Below are 21,334 nucleotides of genomic sequence, written 5' to 3'. Positions count from 1 at the left end.
CTTTAGAGCTAAATTCCAACATAATTAACTTTGCTATGTTACACATTGCACCCTACTTCCACCCCCAAAATTCTATACAAGTGCCCTACTCAATGAACAATTACTAAATGAACATTTAAATCAGTAAGTCAACTTGATTTTATTTTTTTAATCTTCACACCCTAGCCAAACTTACCCATCTAATAATCTATCATTTATGAAGACATTAAGTACTTAAAATTGTATGGAAAAAGCACATATCTGACTCTTCATCTGTCTCTTTTCCTCTTGTAAAGGACAAGTTACTTTGAAAATACAATAGCAACTGTCCAGATACTCCTGGTCTCCCTTCTGACACATGCACACAGATTCAAATATTAATCTTAACTCTGCTCATTGAAGTTCTATGCAGTTTTCCCACTCACCACTTTCTCAATACCCTTTCTACATTTAGGGTAAGGACAGCCACATGCCTTCCTGGATGGACTCTATGCTTTCAGTGTCCCTCACCCACCTGCTCAAAACTACATAAAATCCTTGCCAATATTATGAGGCCATCTTTCATATAAAGCTATCCTAGATTAAAGAACACAGTTTTTCTCCTCTATTTTCTCTCCAGAGACCATGAATATTCTTGAGAAAGAAAGTAATATTCTCATTCATTCATTAATGGCCCCGACCCCCTGCTCACTATATAAATTATGATGTGCTCAGACTGAAGGAACAAGATACCTGGTAACAATGACTTAAACCACTGTTTACCTTTTAAAAATTTCTAACAAGATAATCTTAGAATTGTTTAAGCTACTCAACAGTATCAACAAGAATCTAAACTTTTCTCATTCTTCTTGTCTACCTCCTTTGGTATTAATTTTTCAGTATGGCCTCAGAGTTGCAAAATGGCTACCACCATTCTATCATATCATCATGTGATAGCGCTCCGTTTTGGAAACAAGAGGCTGAGGTAAAATGTTTTTAAGATTATTTGCTTTCCTTAGCCTCTAAGTCTTTACCTAAACAAGAAAATCTTGACAAAAATCTCAGAAGATTGCTTGTTACCTTTCCCTTGCCACAGGTAGGACCTTGCTCAAACGTGGATCAAAATTGGCAAAACAAGTCTAACTAAGCCTTTTATGGCCGAAGTTATGGGCATGAGCACATTTATTCCCAGATAAAAGTGGAGTGCTTTAGAAACAAGGACAGGAGTTTCTTATTTTAGTAGGCATGTCTGTCACATCAAAGATTTTGAGAAATTTATCTGCCTTCTTGTCTTCCTTGCTTCTTCCGTTTCTGTTTCCCTCTCTCCTCTCCTTCTTTAAACCACTAGTGAACATTTAAGTAAAATAAACATGTAGCATAATTGTAAAATTAAGTTGTATTTATCCCTTTTTTAGAGCCTGATTTCTTAATAAAGAAGTATATTCTTCTTGAACAAGCAATAGGAAAAAAGTCAGAAAAAGGAAATAGCCAAGTTCCTGAAAGGCTGCATAAACGATTTCATATTTCTTTTTCTGTTAACTTTCCCATTCAACTCTGCTTCATTTAATTCTGGATTGCTATGTTGCTTCAATGGATAGTTGATGTGGTAAATTAAGTTCCCCAGCCTTTCAATCTGGCAAGAAGCATTCAATTCAACATTTATTGAGAATTTGCTCTTTTTAAACATGTAAGAATAGTTGCACATGTAAAGTAATCCTAAAAATTCCAGCTAGAAATGTTTAATAATATAAATATATCGATAATATAGTTTTGATTTGCAGATATGGAATTTTCTTAGAACAAAGAATGCAGTCTTCAGTAATTGCTATGCTCTTACTTTATTTTCCAATCTGATATCTCACCCCCATTTCTCACCTGTTAGTCTCCCCTTTAACAGTTATTCTATTTATCTGAATCTAACCACTTATTCTTCATTTTTAAAGTTTATGCCAACAGATGGAGAGCTATATTACTTCCAAACATCTGCACTGAAATGCTCTATCTGCAATCCTGCTGAGAGTAAAACTGATTTTAATTATATTATTTTTTTTGGTACCGGGGATTGAACTCCGGTCCTTGCACATGCAAGGCAAGTGGTGGAACCACTGAGCTAAATCCCTGGCCCTTAATTATATAATTTTTGAAAAATTACCTTACCAGGACTATAAGTAAAGGTGGTCAGATAGAAAATAAGTTATCTTATAGTATATTATGCACATTCATTCTACAAATAATATGCACACTATACCAGGGTTATTAATAGACCATGAGTGGTAAACAATAAGTTCAACACTAGAGGTGTTTATGACCGTGCTTAGGATTACTGGAAATTTTTACACTTGTGCCATTTTATTAATTCTATAATTCTGCACAGAAAGAAAATGAAGAGTTGACTAGATTGCTATTCATTCACTGAGTTTACTCAAAGAGACCATCACCAAGAACTCTGGGAGAGGTCAAAATGTGGCTAGTGAGTTCAGCAACACCTGGGTGTTAGCTCACTACTAGGTTCTCATGATAATAAGTGTGCTCCCTACAGCCTCCAGGACATGTTTGCATCACACCTGAACACTCCTAGGAGATCATTTTTCCTGGTTCTCTCTCCCTCCTACAATGCTGTAATCTTCAGGATGCCCCGCCCCCGCAACACCATCACAACTCAATCTCCTTGTCAGTTTCAACTACAGGTATAACTTCAACTACTGCTTAACAGCCCCAGACTCCTAAAACTCTTAAATCTATGCCTATGGATGGCTGGCTCATTCTGAGTTTTCAGATCATACTTCTGTCTTCCTTCAAGATAATCCAATATATTCCAGAGATTAGCTTCCACTCAGAAAACTTTTATTCTATGAGCTTACTTCTGTATTCATTATCTGCATTCAGTGTATTATAATCTGTTTAATAAACAAGGATAAAAAAGCAAAATTATCAAAAATACCAACATCTCCCTAATCACTCTCTAATCATATTCACGATTGTCTGAAGTTTCTACTCTGAAGTCCTTCATAAACGTTTATCTTTTAAATTCTCACTATCACAGAACTTGTCCAATGGATCCTTCTGCACATGGGCTGTTTTAGTCAGTTTTCTGTTGCTGTCACCGAATACCAGAGACTAGGTAATTTATAAAGATTTATTCATCTTACAGCTTTAGAGGCCCAAAGTCCATGGGCTGCACCTGGTGAAGGGCTTCTTGGTGGTGGGGACTTGGCAGAGTATCACACAACAAGGGGAATGTATACCACAGTGAGAACCAAACTGACTTTTTTTAGAAGAGATTCCTTCTCAAGATTACCCATGAATCCATTAATCCATTCATAGAAACACAGTCCCCATATTCTGATCACTTCTTACAGGTCCCACCTCCAAATATCTCAAAAGAAAGACTACCTTTTAACATGAATTTTAGTGGGGATAGCCAAATCACTGCAGGAGCCTTAGTACTGTATAAGCTCTTAAAATTGTTCTTTTCTGTCTCCACTCACTACTACAGCCCAAACATCCTCTATTTCACATTAACATCTTCTATTTCTATTCAACAAATATTTATTGAGAACCTCCTTGTGTGTGATAGTTAATTATGGTGTCAAATTGAATGCATTAAGAAACACCTACAGGATCGATGGAGCACAGCTGCAGATGTGTCTGGATGATTTGTAATCTACAAACTGAAAATAGATGACCCACTCAGGATGTGAGTGGCACTCACCAACAGGCTTGTTTGAAAGAAGGAATTCGCCCCTTTGCACTTTACAGGAGTTCCATTCTTTGTCACTGCCTCTGTGCATTCCTCTCCAGTTCCTTCAGGCTTCCAGATGAGATACTTCAGGTGTCTAGCACAGACCCTTTGGCTTTCTGATAGGGACACCAGATTCTGCAGTGAGCTCCAGGCCTTTGCTTTTCAAATCTGTTTATCCAGTATACCCTAATGATGATACTGTATAACAATTTTTAAGCTGGCAACTGAGTGAAAAAATGCTGTGAAAATCAAAGTTTTCTCCTTGGTGAATTTAAGACTGGTTCAGGAGGCAGACAGTAACCTAGTAAATACATAAACGAACCTATAGGAGGTGCTTATCTAAAGAATAACTACTGGGGAATGACATAAGGACCTGTGTACACAATGGCTAGGGAACACTTCACTGAGGTGGTAGAATTTAGAATAACAGCTGTAGGAAGAGAAGCTACACATACTCAGAGAGAGAGGGAGATGGAAATCAAGAGGGAGAGGGAGAGGGAGAGAGACAATAGAGGCTCAAGGCCTGTGTTGATTGGAGCCACATTTATAATGAGCAGGGTACATGAAATGACACCAGAGGGGTAAACAAAAGTGACATTATCTGAAGTATTCTGGGCCACTCTCTGAAGTCTAAATCTAATGTGAAGTAAAATTAGAAGGCAGGGAAGAGTTTTATACAAAAAATTAATATAATTTTTTTAATTTTCAGAATTATATGCTCCAATCAAAAAGTGAGTGTCACTGTTCGTTCAAGAAACTTCCATGGCTCTTGTGAGTACCCGTGGATGAGGTAATGTAGCTTGTAATTTGCTTGAGTGAGTCCTGCTTTGGCCATTTTTCAGTGTAATAACAAACAGACCCCCTTTCATTCTCACAAGTATTCTAATGGAGACTGTACTCAGTAATAAGTATCAGTAAAATAGTCCTACAGCTGACACTGAAAGCACTCCTGAGCCCGTTTCAGATCACCTCTCTTTCTCTCTGCCCTGTCACATCTCACATTTTACATCTCAACGTACCATGGAAATGTAGCGCTGGCGGTATGCAGCGCAGAACATGCGTGCTCCACTCGATTCTCTGTGATCTCGTGCTCTTGCCTGCGTGATCATTCCACTGACCGGCAGACAGACTCTGAAAGACCAACCTCAGAAACCTTCCCAGAAAGCAACCGGAATGGATGGCTTTCTCCTCTGCGTTTTGTCAATCTTTCTAATATAACAGCATAGCAGGGTTATTCATAGGTCTGTTCTCCCTTATAGAATGGCAGGTATTTAATGGTGAGAACAGCATCTATTCTGAAGTGATTTGGGGTTTTCATCATCTACCACCTGGCCAAGAGCTGGTCCTTGGTATATGAGTACAAGGTGAATACTTTCATATGAAAGCAAAATTAAAAGGTTAGCAAAACAGTAAAGTTGAATGCTGATAGTTTAAAATGATTTTTTTTTTCTTTTTTGGTACTGGGGATCAAACATGGGACCTTTCGCTGAGGCACTGAGCTAAATCCCTGGCCCTAAAATGAATTTTTAATAAGGTTAAAACATTGCTGCCTTTATACACAGACTACTTTCATTTTCATACCTTCATTCCAGCTGTAATGCTACTCAGTAGATAGTGACAATAAGCTTTTAATGAGTGACTGGAAGTGAAAAAAATCTTTACAGGCTTAGAAGTCTGTCAGGGAAACTGAACTGATCTGTCTTGACAATAGATTTTTAAGCAGTTGTGCAGGGGGAATGAAATCGGTCGATATATTACTGAAACTGCTTTCATCTACTCACCGCCCTTAAACAATTCCGAGCAAATCCTACTCAGAAGAACTTCTTGACGCAATTGCAGAACTTCAGCTTCCAAGGCTTCGACTTTTGATCTGCAGTTTGCATCCTGCTCGGACGCCAGTGCTGCAAGGTGCTCTGTGTATTCTCTGCTGCTTTTGTCTGCTGGCTTGGAGTGGATAATTGCCAGTGCTAGAGCCAGCTTTGCAGCTCTCAGATGCCATGTTTGAACGTCCATCCTGGCTTTTGTTCCTGTTGTTTAATAAGAAAAACAAGTTACAGGTGCTCCTTAAAACTTTGGCAGTGCATTTCATTTCAAAATTGCTTCTGCAGAGAAATACTCATCAATAAGTTTACAAAACAACTTGGTACCAAATAACAGAAAAAAAAATTCTCAAGAACTGAAAGCTGAATTCGAGAAGATGCAGAAGAGAAATGCATAGACATGCATATTAAGTATATTAAGATTCAAAATAGCTTAGACAACTTGACAACTTCTTGCAGCGGAAAAAGCACACAGTAATTCATTTAGTGGTTTCTGATATGCCTGAGACGCACATCAGAATCATCATATTTTTAAATACATGTGCGCCTAATTCACCTAAAATTCTGATTCTGCAAATTTACAGGAACAATGAGGTTTTTATATTTTGAAAAGGCCCTGTTTAGTAATCACAATCACTACATTAAATCATCCATTTAGATGTAAGCTCTTTCTTTCCTCCACTCCATTCTGCTAAGTCTGCGAGTCTCTGCTTCCCAATCCCTCATTCCTCGGTAAACCTTTACTTATTCTTCCTGCCTTTAATCACCTCCTTCTGGTCTATATAGAAAACAATCTTTTAAATATCTGTGTTATTTAAATTGTGACTCTGCTTTGATTCTGCACTTCCAGAGATTTCCAAATGTCACCCAAGATATATATTTTTTTAAACCAAGAACGTGTTAGTCTTACGATATGAATGTATTTATGAGGACAACATGACAGGCCATTAGATTAATTGCTTTGCTATCACTATCTCTACTGAAGTATAAGACCCTTGTGGCTTCCACTTCATTTTTTTGGGGGGGGATTACAACAGGGGCTTTGTGCATAAACTGTGCTAAATGAAAAAAAAATTAATGAATAATTAAAAGTACAGTAGGTGCTTCTAATCTACAGACCCCATATATACATGCACATATTCAATAAAGTTGAGATCAAAACCACTCAGATAAAAAAATTACATTCTGGAGACCCCGCCCTCCATGACAGAGGTTCCCAGGGGACAGAGACAGAGCCCAGAAAGGCTCAGGAAGGTCTGAGCGGGGGAGGATGGCACAGCGGTGAGCAGCAAAGAGAGGGCCTCTCCTAGAGTTGATACTGAAAATCAAAGCTCGCTGGGAGCGCAAAGAGAGTTACTGGAACAAAGATTTTACAGACTGCAGTGGCTATTGGGACCTCAGCACAGTTGAAAAGTAACCAGAGGCTTAAAAGATGGAGACCTGTGGGATTTTAGCAATGGCAATAATCCCCTGGAGAGGAAATCAAAGATCTAGCAGAACTGAGCAGTACTCAGCATGTTGGGACAGGAAGTGCCAGTGGGGTGAAACAGGAGAGGCTGTACAAGGATCGAGCAACCAAGGCGAGCCACCTACATGGGACTGAGAGCAGCCCTGGGCTGCCCCTGACCATAGGCACCACAGCCCACAGTAAGGAGGCCTGGGTGGGCCAGAGAGAGACACCTAAAAGCAGCTGGCTGAAGACCAGTCCAGTTCCTGTAAGATCAGCCTCTACCCAGACTTGGCCGGGATGCACAGCACTGTTCTGGGAAACATCCTACCCAGGGCACTGCCACAGAACTATGGAATCCAGAGGAATTTTAGTGTTTATTTTATTTTTTCTCTTCTTTCTCTATTGGTTTTGTTTCCTCTTTCTAAGCTTTTACCTTTATGTTTATCTTGTTCTGCTTATCCTCCTTCTCTCTTTCTTCAACTCTCTCTCTTAAAGTTATGAATTTTCATGTGGGTGAAAATTAGCTTTCATTTTTCTGATTCACTTCAATATTCTTATGCTTTATCCTTCAGGCTTTCTCGCCTGCCTGGTTCTCCAGTCACCCAAACCATAGTTGATCATCTGATGTCCTCTAGCCTTGCCTCTACTACATCTCCTTCCACCTATCTGCCTTGGCCCCTATTTCTCTTAAATCCCCTCTAAGAAAAAATCATCCCACTAAAGGGGAAGTTCACTGAATATAAGCTCCTGGTTTATGTTGGATTCTGTTATACAGCTGTGGATCTTGCTCCTATGGTTAAAGGTACCAAGTTGATAGTCAGCACAATTTGCCAGTTTCTAAGCAGTGCTTGAGGCTGTTGATACTGCTAACTGTACTAGTTCAGCCGGGATGTCCTACCTGTTATAATCAGTTGTTCTCCCTTGTATGACAACACTGAGATTGTCTGGGCCATAATCATCCCATTGTCCACTACCAATGAACTAGGTGCTGAAACAAATAAATAGCAACTTCTGATCCTTAATAAATTGCGAAGGTAGGATCTTGGGACAGACATAAAGACCAAATATTACATATGTCCAGAAGACATCTCTGAAAAATAGAAATTTCCTAGAGAAGCCTTGATACTAGTGATAAAGCTACCTGCCATAAGAAATTTGTAAGCATCTAATTGATAATTTCAGCAGAGTAGTGGGATACAGGGTTAACACCCCAAAATCAATAGCCTTCTTGTACACAAATAACAGGCTCATTGAGAGAGAAATTAGGGAAACAATTCTTTTCACAATAGCATCCAAAAAAATGAAGTATCTAGGAGTCAATCTAACAAAAGAAGCAAAAGACCTCTACGTTGAAAACTATAGCACTCTGAAAAAAGAGATGGAAGAGGATAAAAGAAAATGGGAAGATATCTCCTGCTCCTGGGTAGGAAGAATGAACATAGTGAAAATAGCCATACTACTAAAACTGCTATACAGATTCAATGCAATGCCAATTGAAATTCCAACACTATATTTCACAGAATTAGAAAAAAGAATCCAAAAATTCATTTGGAACCATAAGAGACCTAGAATAGCAAAAGCCATCCTAGGCAACAGACACATGGCAGCAGGTATAACAATTCCCAATTTGAAACTATACTACAAAGCCACTGTGAAAAAAACAGCATGGTACTGGCAAAGAAACAGATCTGAGGATCAGTGGAACAGACTGGAAGACACAAAAACAACTCCAGATGTACTCAGCTACCTCATCTTTGACAAAGGATCTGACCATCCTCACTGGAGGAAACTAAGAGACAACCTACAGTGTGGGAAAAAATTTTTACCAGCTGCTCCTCAGACAAAGGACTACTATCTAGAATATATAAAAAAACTCAAACTAACCAATCCCCCTAAATATAAAGACATGATTCAAAAATGGGCATCTGAAATGAACAGCCATTTCTCAGACAAATAAGTAAAAGCAGCAAGTACATATATGAAAAAATGTTCCACATTACTGGTCATTTGAGAGATGCAGATGAAAACAACACTGAGATTCCACCTCACCCCACAAAGAATGGCTGCTATGAAGAAATCACACAATAACAAATGTCGGTGGGGTTGTGGGGAGAAAGGAACCCTTCTCCATTGTTGGTGCAACCACTATGCAAATCAATGTGGAGATACCTCAAAGAGCTTGGACTGGAGGTTCCATTTGACCCAGCCATCCCTCTTCTGGGTATCTTTCCAAAAGAATTAAAAGAATCATATCACAGTGATATATGCACACCTATGTTTATATAGGCACAGTTTGCAATAGCTAAAACTTGGAAACAGCCCATTTGCCCATCAGTTGGTGTGGGGGAAACTGGATAAAGAAGTTGTGGTTTTTCTATAAAATGGAACACTACTCAGCCATAAAGAATGAGAAATTTGATTCATTCATAGGAAAATGGATTCATATTGAGGATACACTCCGAAGTGAAATAAATAAGCCACACGTGTAAATACCGAATAGTTTCTCTGGTGTGAATAAACTATAATGTTACATAAGATCCTATTGAGATAATTGACAATGTGAAATAGAAAAAAAGAGGCTAAAGGTGTAGGGAAAGTGGGAAGGGCAGGGGAAAGGTAATAAGGGAAAAGAAAAAAATATGAGAAAATGAAAAATGGAAATAAAGTGTTCGTAAAAGGGGAGGAGAAGAGGGGTGAAGGGAGGGCAGGGACAAAGGAAAAAAATGAGAACCAAGACTTGTCATATAAAGGTACAAGATCCCAATAATGAATGTAACTGTACTGTATACCTAAAATGTACCAATAAACTCAATTAATAAAATAAAATTAAATTAAATTTAAAAAATAGAAAATGACAAGATGCAGAAGAAAAATGCAATTCCAGACCTCCAACACACCTAAGAAAAGTCCAGGAGACAATGAGACAGAAGAAATCAGAAGTGACCCACCTAATTTTTCTGTGATGATTGAAGCAGAAATAAGAAAACAAGTACCTGAGGTTATAGAGAAAATAATCTCTCAGATAAAAAAGAAATGACCATCAAAATGAAAGACATGCTCCATGAATCTAGAGTAGATATAGATAAAAAACAAAGCAAATTAAGAAAATGATTGAAAACATGAATGGCCAACCTAAGAAAGAAATGAAATTCACAGAACAAATTCAAACAGACATGTACAAGATTGAAAATTCCACTGAAAGTATATGCAGTAGATTAAATGAAGGAGAGGACAGAATTTGTGAACTAGAAGACAGGAATGCAGTTAAGGAGCACAAATAGAAAGATACCTTGAAAATGGCAATAGACCATGAAAAATCAATCCAACAATTGCAAAATGATGCAAAAAAAAAAAAGAACAATATTAGATTGATTGGGGTCAGTGAGCGAGTTAGAGATAATGCAAAGGCCATACAAAACCTATTCCAAGAAGTATTGGTAGAAAACTCTCCAAACATGAAAAAATAATTTGATATGCAAATAGGTGAGGCGTATAAAAAGCTAATGAGCCATGACAAAATAAATCCACACCAAGGCATATAATTATCAAGATCCCAGAAATTCAGCACAAGACCAGAATATTAAAAGCTGTTAAGAGAAAACAAACAAATCACCTACAAAGGAAAGCCTAGCAGAATCACAGTAGACTTCTCAACACAAACCCTTAAGTCAAGGAGAGCTTGGAGTGAAGTATTTCAGGTTCTAAAAGAAAACAACTTCCCACCCAAAATATCTTTCAAATTCAACGTAGAAATAACATACTTCCATGACAAAGAACAAGTAAAGAAATTCATGACCACTAAACCAGCTCAACAAAATGTTATGAAGGATATTTTAGGAAGAGACAATGAAGACCATGACTCTTCTTTCAATAGAAAGAAGCCATCATGCAGGGAAAGCAATTAAACAGAGAAATACAAGAAACCAACAGCTGGAAAATAACATGACAAGGACAAGCCAGTAAATTTCAGTTATAACCATCAATGTAAGTGGGCTCAATTCACTAATCAAAAGAAACAATCTGGCCAAATGGATCAAGAAAGAAGATCCAGCTATTTGCTGAATACTGGAAACACATTTAACTAAAAAAAAAATTCACAGGCTAAAAGTCAAAGGATGGAAAACAATACTCTGTGTGACACAAAGCCAGAAAAAAGCAGAGGTAGCTATACTATTTGCAGACACAGTGGATTTCAAGCCAAGACTGATCAAGAGAGACACAGAAGGTCACTACATCCTTACGATATAAATGGGATTTATCACTCACTATAAAATTAATGGTGATTTTTGCCTTATTTATATTCTCTCCATTTTCTAATTTTCTACAATGAATATGTGTCAAATATAATCAAATAATTTATAAAGAAAATAGATTTCCAAAATCAAAGTCCAGCTGCCATTATTTTAAGCATACCTGGCTGTTGAATTCAGCATGGACTGCATCTTGTTAAGATGGATATAGTAATTAGATTGATAGCTCCACTTATTTGGGCTTTTGCAGCACAGCTTCACTGGTACATCCTCCATCTGCTGCGTCAGGGACAGGAGAAGTGGACTCCAACACTTGTCCCTCTCAGAGAAGCACTTACATGCACCACACAAACATATGGAAGAAGTCTGCTAGTATATAAAACTGCATTGACCCCTCAATAAAATTGTAGCCTCTTCAAAGTCTTTCAGTTCAAAAATAATTTCACTTTTAATTATGAATAGTAGGAATCTAGGATTAAAAGGAAAGCTAGAAGAAAGTGAAATAATGCGTGAGGATCAAGTTCACTGAATAATAAAAACAGTTATCTCCTGGTCATCTTACAGAGAGATTTAATTAGGTGATTTAAGCAAGTACATTAGATGTCCTGATATTTAAGCCATTTGTTAAATGCAATTTGTTAATAGTCTTAAAACCATGCTGAATATCAGCCATCACAAAAATGATCAAATTATCAAGTTCTTCTGAATTATAACTATCTCAGGAGCATTTATCTGAATGTTAATTAGAACTGGATCACAAATAAATAGAAATGATTGCTAATAGAGATGCCTAGGAAAGCTTGTAGGTTTTAAATTATATGGAAAACACAAAGAGATCTACAACCTACAACCACCAAGAATCAGGCTTTTAAAATTTGCTGCTATGGATGTGGACGTGTGTGTGTGTGTGTGTGTGTGTGTGTGTGTGTGTGTGTGTGTATTTATAAATATTTGCTTTTCAATTTAGGATAACACTTTTATCCTCAAAGTGCCATTAGCAAGATAAAAATGTTTCCCCCTATAATTTACAGGAAGAAAATGTGAGTTTCTGTGCTTAAAAATATATATGTAGTAGGCCTTTGTTTCCAATTTTCCAACACAAAGTTCCTAAATTCCTTAGAAGTTCCTGAGTAGTAGGGACTTTTGTTCTAATCAGTTAACTATTGGCAGGCCACCAGATTGCTTCCATAGGGCCATTGGTTTCTAGGATATCAAATCACAATTACAAGTTAGGAACTGCAATCTCCCCCCCACAATTTCAGTAAGCTAAGAGGGACTGGAGACAAAGTTAATAATGAATCATTCCCATCTGATGAAAACCTCCATAAAAACTCAGGAAAGCGCTAGGGAGGTGACGCACCCTGAGCAGTCACAGAAGGTCCCTGCATCTGCTCGACAAGTGACTCTGTGTAACACGTCCATCTGGCTCTTCCTAAGTTAACCCTGTACAGTAGACCAGTAATAAGCACAGCACTTTCCTGAGTTCTAGGACTTTTTCTAGCAAATTAACAGACCTGGTTGATGTAGGTTGCAGAACCTCTGACTTTGTAGCCAACATAAACAGACTGTAGATAATTTTAAAACTCCACTACTTGCAACAGGTATCTGAACTGAAAGTAGTCTTTTGGAACTGGGCCTGGGAATCTGAGGCTAATTTCAGATAGTGTCGGAATTGAACCGAACTGCTGGACACATGGTGTGTGGAGAATTAGAGAATTGGTTGTTGCTACTAGAAAACACTCTGCTTCCTAAACATATTTGCCTTTTAATTGAGAAAAGATTAGTAGTAACTTCCAGAAAGCCTTTATAAATTCAATTTATGTTCAAATAATTATAGTAAATAATTAAAATGAACATTTAACGATCCCCAGGAAGGCATTTAGTGTCTTTAAATTCTTAGTAGTTTAAAACATAAAATTTTAACAGGCTTTTTAAAGCAGAGCTTCATTCAAATGGGCTTTCGTTTTCTTTGTATTCAGGAACTGCCCTTCCCACAACCAAGGTCCTTCACCTGGCTGTGGAAAATATAGTTAAATTCCCTCTGAATCCCGGATTCTCCATGAGACAATTCAGGCTACTTGAAAAACATCATTTTTTGCAATTTTTATCTGCCCTACTTCTTCTGCCCTCATTTCCCCTACTATACTTTATCTGAGATCAAATAGCTAATCCTGAACTGACAAAACATGTTTTTGAATTATAGTTTCAGATACCAAAACTTGGCTCCCCTCTAAAATCACCAATTACAACTCTGCATTAAAAAGAGACCAAGATCTCTTTTTTCAGAGTGCTATACTTTTCAGTGTAGAGGTCTTTTGCTTTTTTTGTTAGATTGATTCCCAGATACTTCATTGTTTTGGGTGCTATTGTGAAAGGAATTGTTTCCCTAATTTCTCGCTCAGTGAGTCTATTATTTGTGTACAAGAAGGCTATTGATTTTTGGGTGTCGACCTTGTATCCTACTACCCTGCTAAAAGTGTCAATTAAGTCTAGAAGTCTTTTGGTGGAGATTTTTGGGTCTTCAATGTAGAGTATCATATCATCAGCAAATAATGACAGTTTAACTTCTTCCTTTCCTACCTTTATTGCTTTAATTTCTTTCTCTTGTCTAATTGCTATGGCTAATGTTTTGAGAACCATATTAAAGAGGAGTGGTGATAGTGGGCATCCTTGTCTTGTTCCTGATTTTAACATGAAGGTTTTCAGTTTTTAGCCATTTAATAAGATGTTGGCTGTTGGTTTTTCATAGATAACATTTATTAAATTGAGATATAGACCATCTATTCCAATTATTTGCAGGGGTTTTTTTTTTATCATGAATGGGTATTGAATTTTGTCAAATGCTTTTTCTGCATCTATTGAGAGGATCATGTGGTTTTTGTCCTTGACTTTGTTAATATAATGCGTTACATTTATTGATGTGGTTTTTGTTCTTGACTTTGTTAATATAATGTGTTACATTTATTGATTTATGTATGTTGAACCATCCTTGCATCCCTGGAATAAATCCGATTTGGTCAGGATGTATGTTTTCTTGATGATCCTCTGTATTCTGTTTGCTAGTATCTTACTAAGGATTTTTGCATATATATTCATTCAAGAGATGGGCCTGTAGTTCTCTTTTTTAGTTACATATTTCCCTGGTTTGGGAATCAACGTGATACTTGCTTCCAGAAATGAATTTGGAAGTATTGGTTCTCTTTCAATTTATAAGAAAATGGAAAGACATCCCCTGCTCCTGGGTAGGAAGAATCAACATAGTGAAAATGGCCATACTACCAAAACTGCTATACAGATGCAATGCAATGCCAATTGAAATTCCAACACTATATTTCACAGAACTAGAAAGAAGAATCCAAAAATTCATTTGAAACCTAAGAGACCTAGAATAGCAAAAGCCATCCTAGGAAACAGACTCATGGCAGCGGGTATAATAATTCCCAATCTGAAACTATACTACAAAGCCACTGTGATAAAAACAGCATGGTACTGGCAAAGAAACAGATTTGAGGCTCAGTGAAACAGACTGGAAGACACAAAAACAACTCCAGATGTACTCAGCTACCTCATCTTTGACAAAGGAGCTGACCATCCCCACTGGAGGAAAGATAGCCTCTTTAATAAATGATGTTGTAAAAACTGGATCTCAACCTGCCAAAGATTAAAACTAGACCCTTATCTTTCACCGTGCACTAAATTAAAATAAAAATGGATTAAAGATATAAATATTAAAACAGAAACACTAAACTTGCTGGAAGAGAAATTAGGCAGAACTCTGTGAGACAGTGGCATAGGAAAAGACTTTATGAACAAATCCTCAGTAGTGAGGGAACTAGCAGAAAGAATCAACATCTGGGATCTCATCTTATTAAAAAGCTTCTGCACTGCAAAAGAAACCATCAACAAAACTAAGAGACAACCTACAATGTGGAAAAAAATTTTTACCAGCTGCTCCTCAGACAAAGGACTACTATCTAGAATATATAAAGAACTCAAAAAATCAGCCCCCCAAATATAAAGACCTGATTCAAAAATAAGCATCTGAAATTAACAGACATTTCTCAGACAAATAAGTAAAAGCAGCAAGTACATATACTAAAAAATGTTCCACATCACTGGTCATTTGAGAGATGAAGATGAAAACAACACTGAGATTCCACCTCACCCCACAAAGAATGGCTGCTATGAAGAAATCACACAATAACAAATGTCGGTGGGGTTGTGGGGAGAAAGGAACCCTTCTCCATTGTTGATGTGAGTGCAGACTGGTGTAACCACTATTGAAATCAATATAGAGATACCTCAAAGAGCTTGGACTGGAGGTTCCATTTGACCCTGCCATCCCTTTGCTGGGTATCTTTCCAAAAGAATTAGAGGAATCATACCACAGTGATATATGTGCACCAATGTTTATATAGGCACAGTTTGTAATAGCTAAAACTTGGAAACAGCCCATTTGCCCATCAGTTGGAAACTGGATAAAGAAGACGTGGTTTTTCTACAAAATGGAATACTACTCAGCCATAAACAATGAGAAATTCGATTCATTCATAGGAAAATGGATACATATTGAGGATATACTCCTAAGTGAAATAAGTCACACGTGTAAATACCAAATAGTTTCTCTGGTGCGAAAAATTATAATAGTACACAAGCTCCTAATGGGATAATTAATGGTGTGAAATAGGAAGAAAAGGGCTAAAGGTGTAGGGAAAGTGGGAAGCTAGGGAAAAGGGAATAAGGGAAAAGAAAAAATATGAGAAAATGAAAAAAATGCATATTTATACATACATACATACATATATATATATATATATATGTATGTCAAAAGACCACTTTATGTTCTGTAAATATATGCAGTTTTATCAATGATATATTTACACAAATTTATTACTTTGGCTATTATTCCATTATCAGATGTATGAAAGGTAATGGGTACTCAGAAGTGAGTTGCAACAACAGCAACAACAAAAAAAAAATAGAAAGCAAAAGGAGAAATGAAGATCGATTGTGAATGACACTTCAAAAGCCTGTACCTATCAGGTGGGTACAGTCCCAGCCTGATGCACCCTCTTCCTCGACTCTAAGACATTTTAACACCTACTTTCTATACAGTAAGATGGAAGGGACAGATATTGTTATTCATATAAGCCCTACAATAAATACTTGCCTTTCCAGTAAGCAAACAACTGCAGGACATTAGATGAGCATTCCTTAAATCTCTAATAAGACAGAGAGAGCGTGAAGCAGGAAAGATTCACAAACCACAATGTAGAAATATGCACCTATTAAATATCAATCTGGAAGGCAGCAAAACAGTAGGAATGCCGAAACAGTAAGTTATTAAAAGATTTTTGAGATAATTAGTTTTAGAAAAATTTGGACAAGGTCTAACATGTAATTTTTGGATTAGATCCAGCTGACAAATTTCTTAATTATTGGTATAGTTTCAGCACATACCATACTGTGAAGTGCTCTGCAAAGTAATATCGTGAAATTTTACATGAAAAAATCGGGAGTTACTCAAGATTTCAAATCTCTCTACTTTAATAATTAAGAGGACTTTAAAAGTCTTTCCAGAAAGAAAGCATGTGCATTACAGGAGGCTTGTAAATATAAAAGAATATTGGCTTTTTATTTCTTTCTGTCCTACTTCCATTAAACAGGTCACTAGCATTTTCTTCTATGAGTTAAGTAATCAACAATAGAATTTTTCTGAAAAGTCAGCTACTGCTTTTTTTTAATGCCTGCACCTCTGTTTTTTATTCCTCACTGTTTGCTTTGTTATAGAAAGGAGTATCTCTGAATTCAGGCACAATTTCACGTGAGAAATACACATCACACATATTTTATAAATTTAAAGAGAAGTTTACTGATTTGGGTGAAGTCATGTAGACATGGCACAACCAGCAATTATCTTCCACTAAATAAATTTATAAAATGAAAAGGGAATATATTGCTGCTAGTAAACATGTACTTTGCCAAAATTTTGGAAGACCTACCAGTGCTTCCAGTTGCACTATTTCACACACTGATAGAGACATCATCCATATCACAGAAACATAGGTTCACAAAGCGGTTTAGACACAATATTGCAATATTCAACATCCACAATTTATGAAAGGAGAGGTTTATTTTGGCTCATACTTTGTAGAAGTTTCAGTCCATAGTCAGCTGGCTCCAAGGCAGGAAGGCCTAGGGGTCTGGCAGGGAGAGCTGCTCACTGCATGGTAGCCAGGAAGCAGGGAGCAAAGGGAAAAGCCTAGGAAGGAAATACTCCCTTCCAGGCCACACTCCCAGTAACTCACCTCTTTTGATCAGGCCCCACCTCCTAACCGCACATTTAGCTATAAACTTGGCCATGGACTAATCCACTGATAAGTACAGTGCCCAATAATCTTATAACTTTCCCAAAGCCCCACATATAACTCAATGAGGCTTTGGAAGGGCATTCACGTAAGATCATAACACAATGTACAGTTAAAAAGTCTGAGAAACTGTGTAACTGAAATCCATAAACTCCACAGTTCTGGATTCTTTAACCCTCTAGGACCTGGAAAAAGTCACATGTCATAAAATAATGACAACTTTGGTATGAAGCCTGAAACCAAAGAAATAACCAGAAGAGACCACCAAAAGAAGTTCCACCAATCCCAGAAGAGAGAGAGGTCATTGCCTTCTGAGGACAAGCTAAGCCAGGTCCTGAGCTTCAAAGAAAACTATACTAAAGAGGGGAAATATTGAGGCAGAGTAACTTGAAAAATACAAATGGCACTATCCAAAGAAATTCTATTTTGTAAATAACACATTAGGAAAAGGATTATTTCTTTTTTATTCTTCACTTTTTAATTTTTTCTTTGTAGTGTTGGGAATTAAAACCAGGGCCTTAATACTGAGCTAGATGGCCACGTTTTTTATTTGAGGATAGGATCTCACTGAATTGGTATGTTGCCCAGGCTGGGCTGGAACATGAGATGCTTCTACCTCACCCTTCCAGAGAGCCAACACTGATCTTGTAAGAATAAGCCCATGTAATTTTCTAACTACAATAAAATACCACCTGTTATGGTTCATATGTCATCCCAAAGCCTAACAGGCTTTGGAGTTTTGGAGAGGTGATTGGATCAGGGGAAGTGGTACTCATCAGTGGGTTGTCCAGTGATGAATTCATAGCTAGGTATCCTATTGGGAGGTGAAGCCTGGTGGGAAGAGGTGAGTCACTGTGAGTGTGGCCTGGAAGGGTGTGTATACCTCCTCCTTCCTTGAGTCTTTTTCCTGACAGGACAGGATTATCCTCAGCCATGCTACCCTACCTGTAGCCGGCTGACTATGGACCAAAACCTCTACAAAATGTGAGCCAAAATACGCTTCTCTTTCTTTAACTTGTAGATGTCAGGTATTTTGTCCCAACAATGAAAAAGTAACTAGGATATTCCCTTAGTCTTTATTTCCATGAAGAAATAAGCCAAAGTAAGCATAAACAACCCCACTGGAACATTTCTTTTTTGTTTGTTTTTGTTTTTTGTTTTTTGGTACCAGGGATTGAAATTGGGTCCCCGTGCTTGCAAAGCAGGCGCCGGAACCACTGAACTAAATCCCAGGCCCTAAAGAATTGTCCTTTTTTTTTTGTTACCCGGGATTGAACTCGGGTCTTTGCGCTTGCAAGGCAGGCAGTGGAAACACTGAGCTAAATCCCCAGCTGGAACATTTCTTTTTAATGCTCATTTTTGACTCTGAAAATATGTTCTACTTCTCTTTCTTACTCATATAAATCTCACCAAGAAGACTACAAATTGCAGAAAGCAACTGACAGCTCTTCGTGGATCCTTTCAGGGCTCCATTTTCTGTGTATTTCTAAATACTTCTTTTATTTTCTACTACATTTACATTAAAAAAATAGATTTATGTTCTGTCTCACCACTTTCAAGCAACCTATTAAGAGAAAGGGATTGTTTTACAAACACTGAGCACATCAATTCTACAATTTTTTTCGTATTTTGGGGGACTTTTAAACTAAAAAACCTCAGCTTGCTCTACACAACAAACACAGAGCAACAATATAGTTCTTGCAGGTAAAGCATCAACAGGACTGGTCTTCACAATCTCCTCTCCAACTGTCTATCCCTGCCTGCTCTGGGACATAACTCTCAGCCTTGATCTGTGGCTGTGAATCCTGCAAAACCAGTGACAGCCTCAATCCACTTTATCTCCAGAAAGGCGCCATCAATTGACAGGATCAGATTAAGGCCACAGGAAAGGCTAATTCAAAATCAGAAAGCAATGAAATAGAAATCAGTTAAAAAGCTAAAAAAATAAATAGTAGGAAGATCCATAAAAAAAAAAATAACACCACTCACTCCAAAGTCAAAAATAATAAAATGGATTTCCCTATAGGTCCTCAACCATTTAAAAAGGAATAAAGGTGTAAATGGAAAGGGAAAGTATGATTGGGGAGGGGAAAAGAAAGATGGGGATGGAATTAACATGAGAAAAAGAAAAAAAATGCAAACAAAGTTTTTGTAGATAGGGAGGGGTGGAGGGGTTGGAGAAAGGCAGGGGGATGGGAAAAAGTAAGAACAAAGATGGATTATGTAAAGGTGCAAATTTCCAATGATGAATTTCATTACACTGAATACCTTACGTGTACCACTAAAATTAATTAATTTTTTAAAAAAGGAATAAGGAAACAATGTATGAAACATGCTGGGCATGGCGGCACATGCCTGTAATCCCAGCACTGGGGAGGCTGAGGCAAGAGAATCGCTGGGTGTTCAAGACCAGCCTGGGCTACATAGTGAGTTCCAGGTCAGACTAAACTACATAGTGAGACCATGTCTCAACAAACAAACAATGTATGAAACAATACATGTTCAGAAAAATGTAATTTAAAAAACTCAACAATTTATGATGAAATGAAAAAGAAAATAAAATTTCTGAATCTCCCTCTACTAAAGAAATTAATTTTTATCAAAAATACTGCTACACTCATAAGATTCTATCAATAGATAACCACTGCTAATTGCTAATGAATAAAATGAAGAAATTGTACCAAATTTACACAAAAGCATTCAAACAGTAAAAAGACAGAACATACCCAACTCTTTTAATAAATATAAAGAAGAAACACTAAAACTTTTATAATTTGATACAAACGTATATAAAACCAAGATATAAAAATTTATAGAAATACTACAACACAAAATATAATAATTTACAAAATGCTAGCTAATCCAATCATATATAAAAAAAAATCATCATCAAGAGATTTTTCCAAGAACACAAGATTAGTTTAACACACAAAAATCATTAAACACATTAATTAAACGTGATTAAACACAGGAACAGAAAAATGTAATCATCTTAATATTTTTATAAAAGTTTAAAAAATACAAAGCCATTAATTAAAATGCATTCCTGTTAAGCAACCACACACACAAACAAAAACATAGACACACACACACACACACACACACACACAAAAGCAAAAAAACTTCTGTGACAAAAAAACTTCTATAAGAATCATAATTATAAAACATTTAATGCTTTACTTGTAAGCTTGGGAACAAAGCAATGTAATAATTTTCTTTCTATAAAATATTCTACTTGGAATGATAGTGAGATACAGAAAAAAAATGTCAGACTGTAGAGAGAAGTAAAATTCTTTTAATTAAAGTTACTTTTATTAATATAGACATGGTAGCTTATGGAAAACCTAAGGAATCTTAAAACTAATAGAATTTATGAGCAAATTAGCTAGGAAAAAAGATCACTGCAAAAATGTATGATATTTCTATGCAAAATTCTATTTGATTACAACAAAAAATAATTGTGGCTTAACAATAGATGGGATAGATTTTTCTTTTTGGCTACTTTGACTGAACTGGCAATCCCCACACCTTTTCCTCTTGGTTGCTGCCATCTTGCCTCACCTTAAATTTTTATTCCCTCAGTGTAAAAGACTTCTTAAATTAAAATATACAGCATAAATGACAAGGGGGGAACATGACAAATTTACTGCATTAAAATATAAAGGTTCTGCCGGGGATTTAGTTCAGCGGTTCGGTGGCCTGCCTTGTAAGCGCAAGGACCCGAGTTCAATCCCCAGTATACCAAA

General features: G+C 37.0%; 1 protein-coding gene across 1 annotated transcript in view; it reads right to left on the bottom strand.

The window, feature by feature from the left end:
• Positions 1 to 21,334, bottom strand: part of Mei4 (meiotic double-stranded break formation protein 4) — a 161,612-nt gene that overhangs the window by 120,804 nt on the left and 19,474 nt on the right. The window contains exon 2 of the mRNA XM_010617916.1: positions 5,482 to 5,727. Within this exon, the coding sequence (XP_010616218.1) occupies positions 5,482 to 5,713 (232 nt within the window). The 5' untranslated portion in view covers positions 5,714 to 5,727. The remainder of the gene's footprint in view (positions 1 to 5,481; positions 5,728 to 21,334) is intronic.

The sequence above is a fragment of the Fukomys damarensis genome, unplaced genomic scaffold, assembly GCF_012274545.1.
Source record: "Fukomys damarensis isolate Sample0158 unplaced genomic scaffold, DMR_v1.0_HiC HiC_scaffold_27, whole genome shotgun sequence".
In the NCBI taxonomy this organism is placed as follows: Eukaryota; Metazoa; Chordata; class Mammalia; order Rodentia; family Bathyergidae; genus Fukomys; species Fukomys damarensis.
Note: the sequence above shows the minus strand (reverse complement) of the source record. Positions and strands in the feature narration are given on the sequence as shown.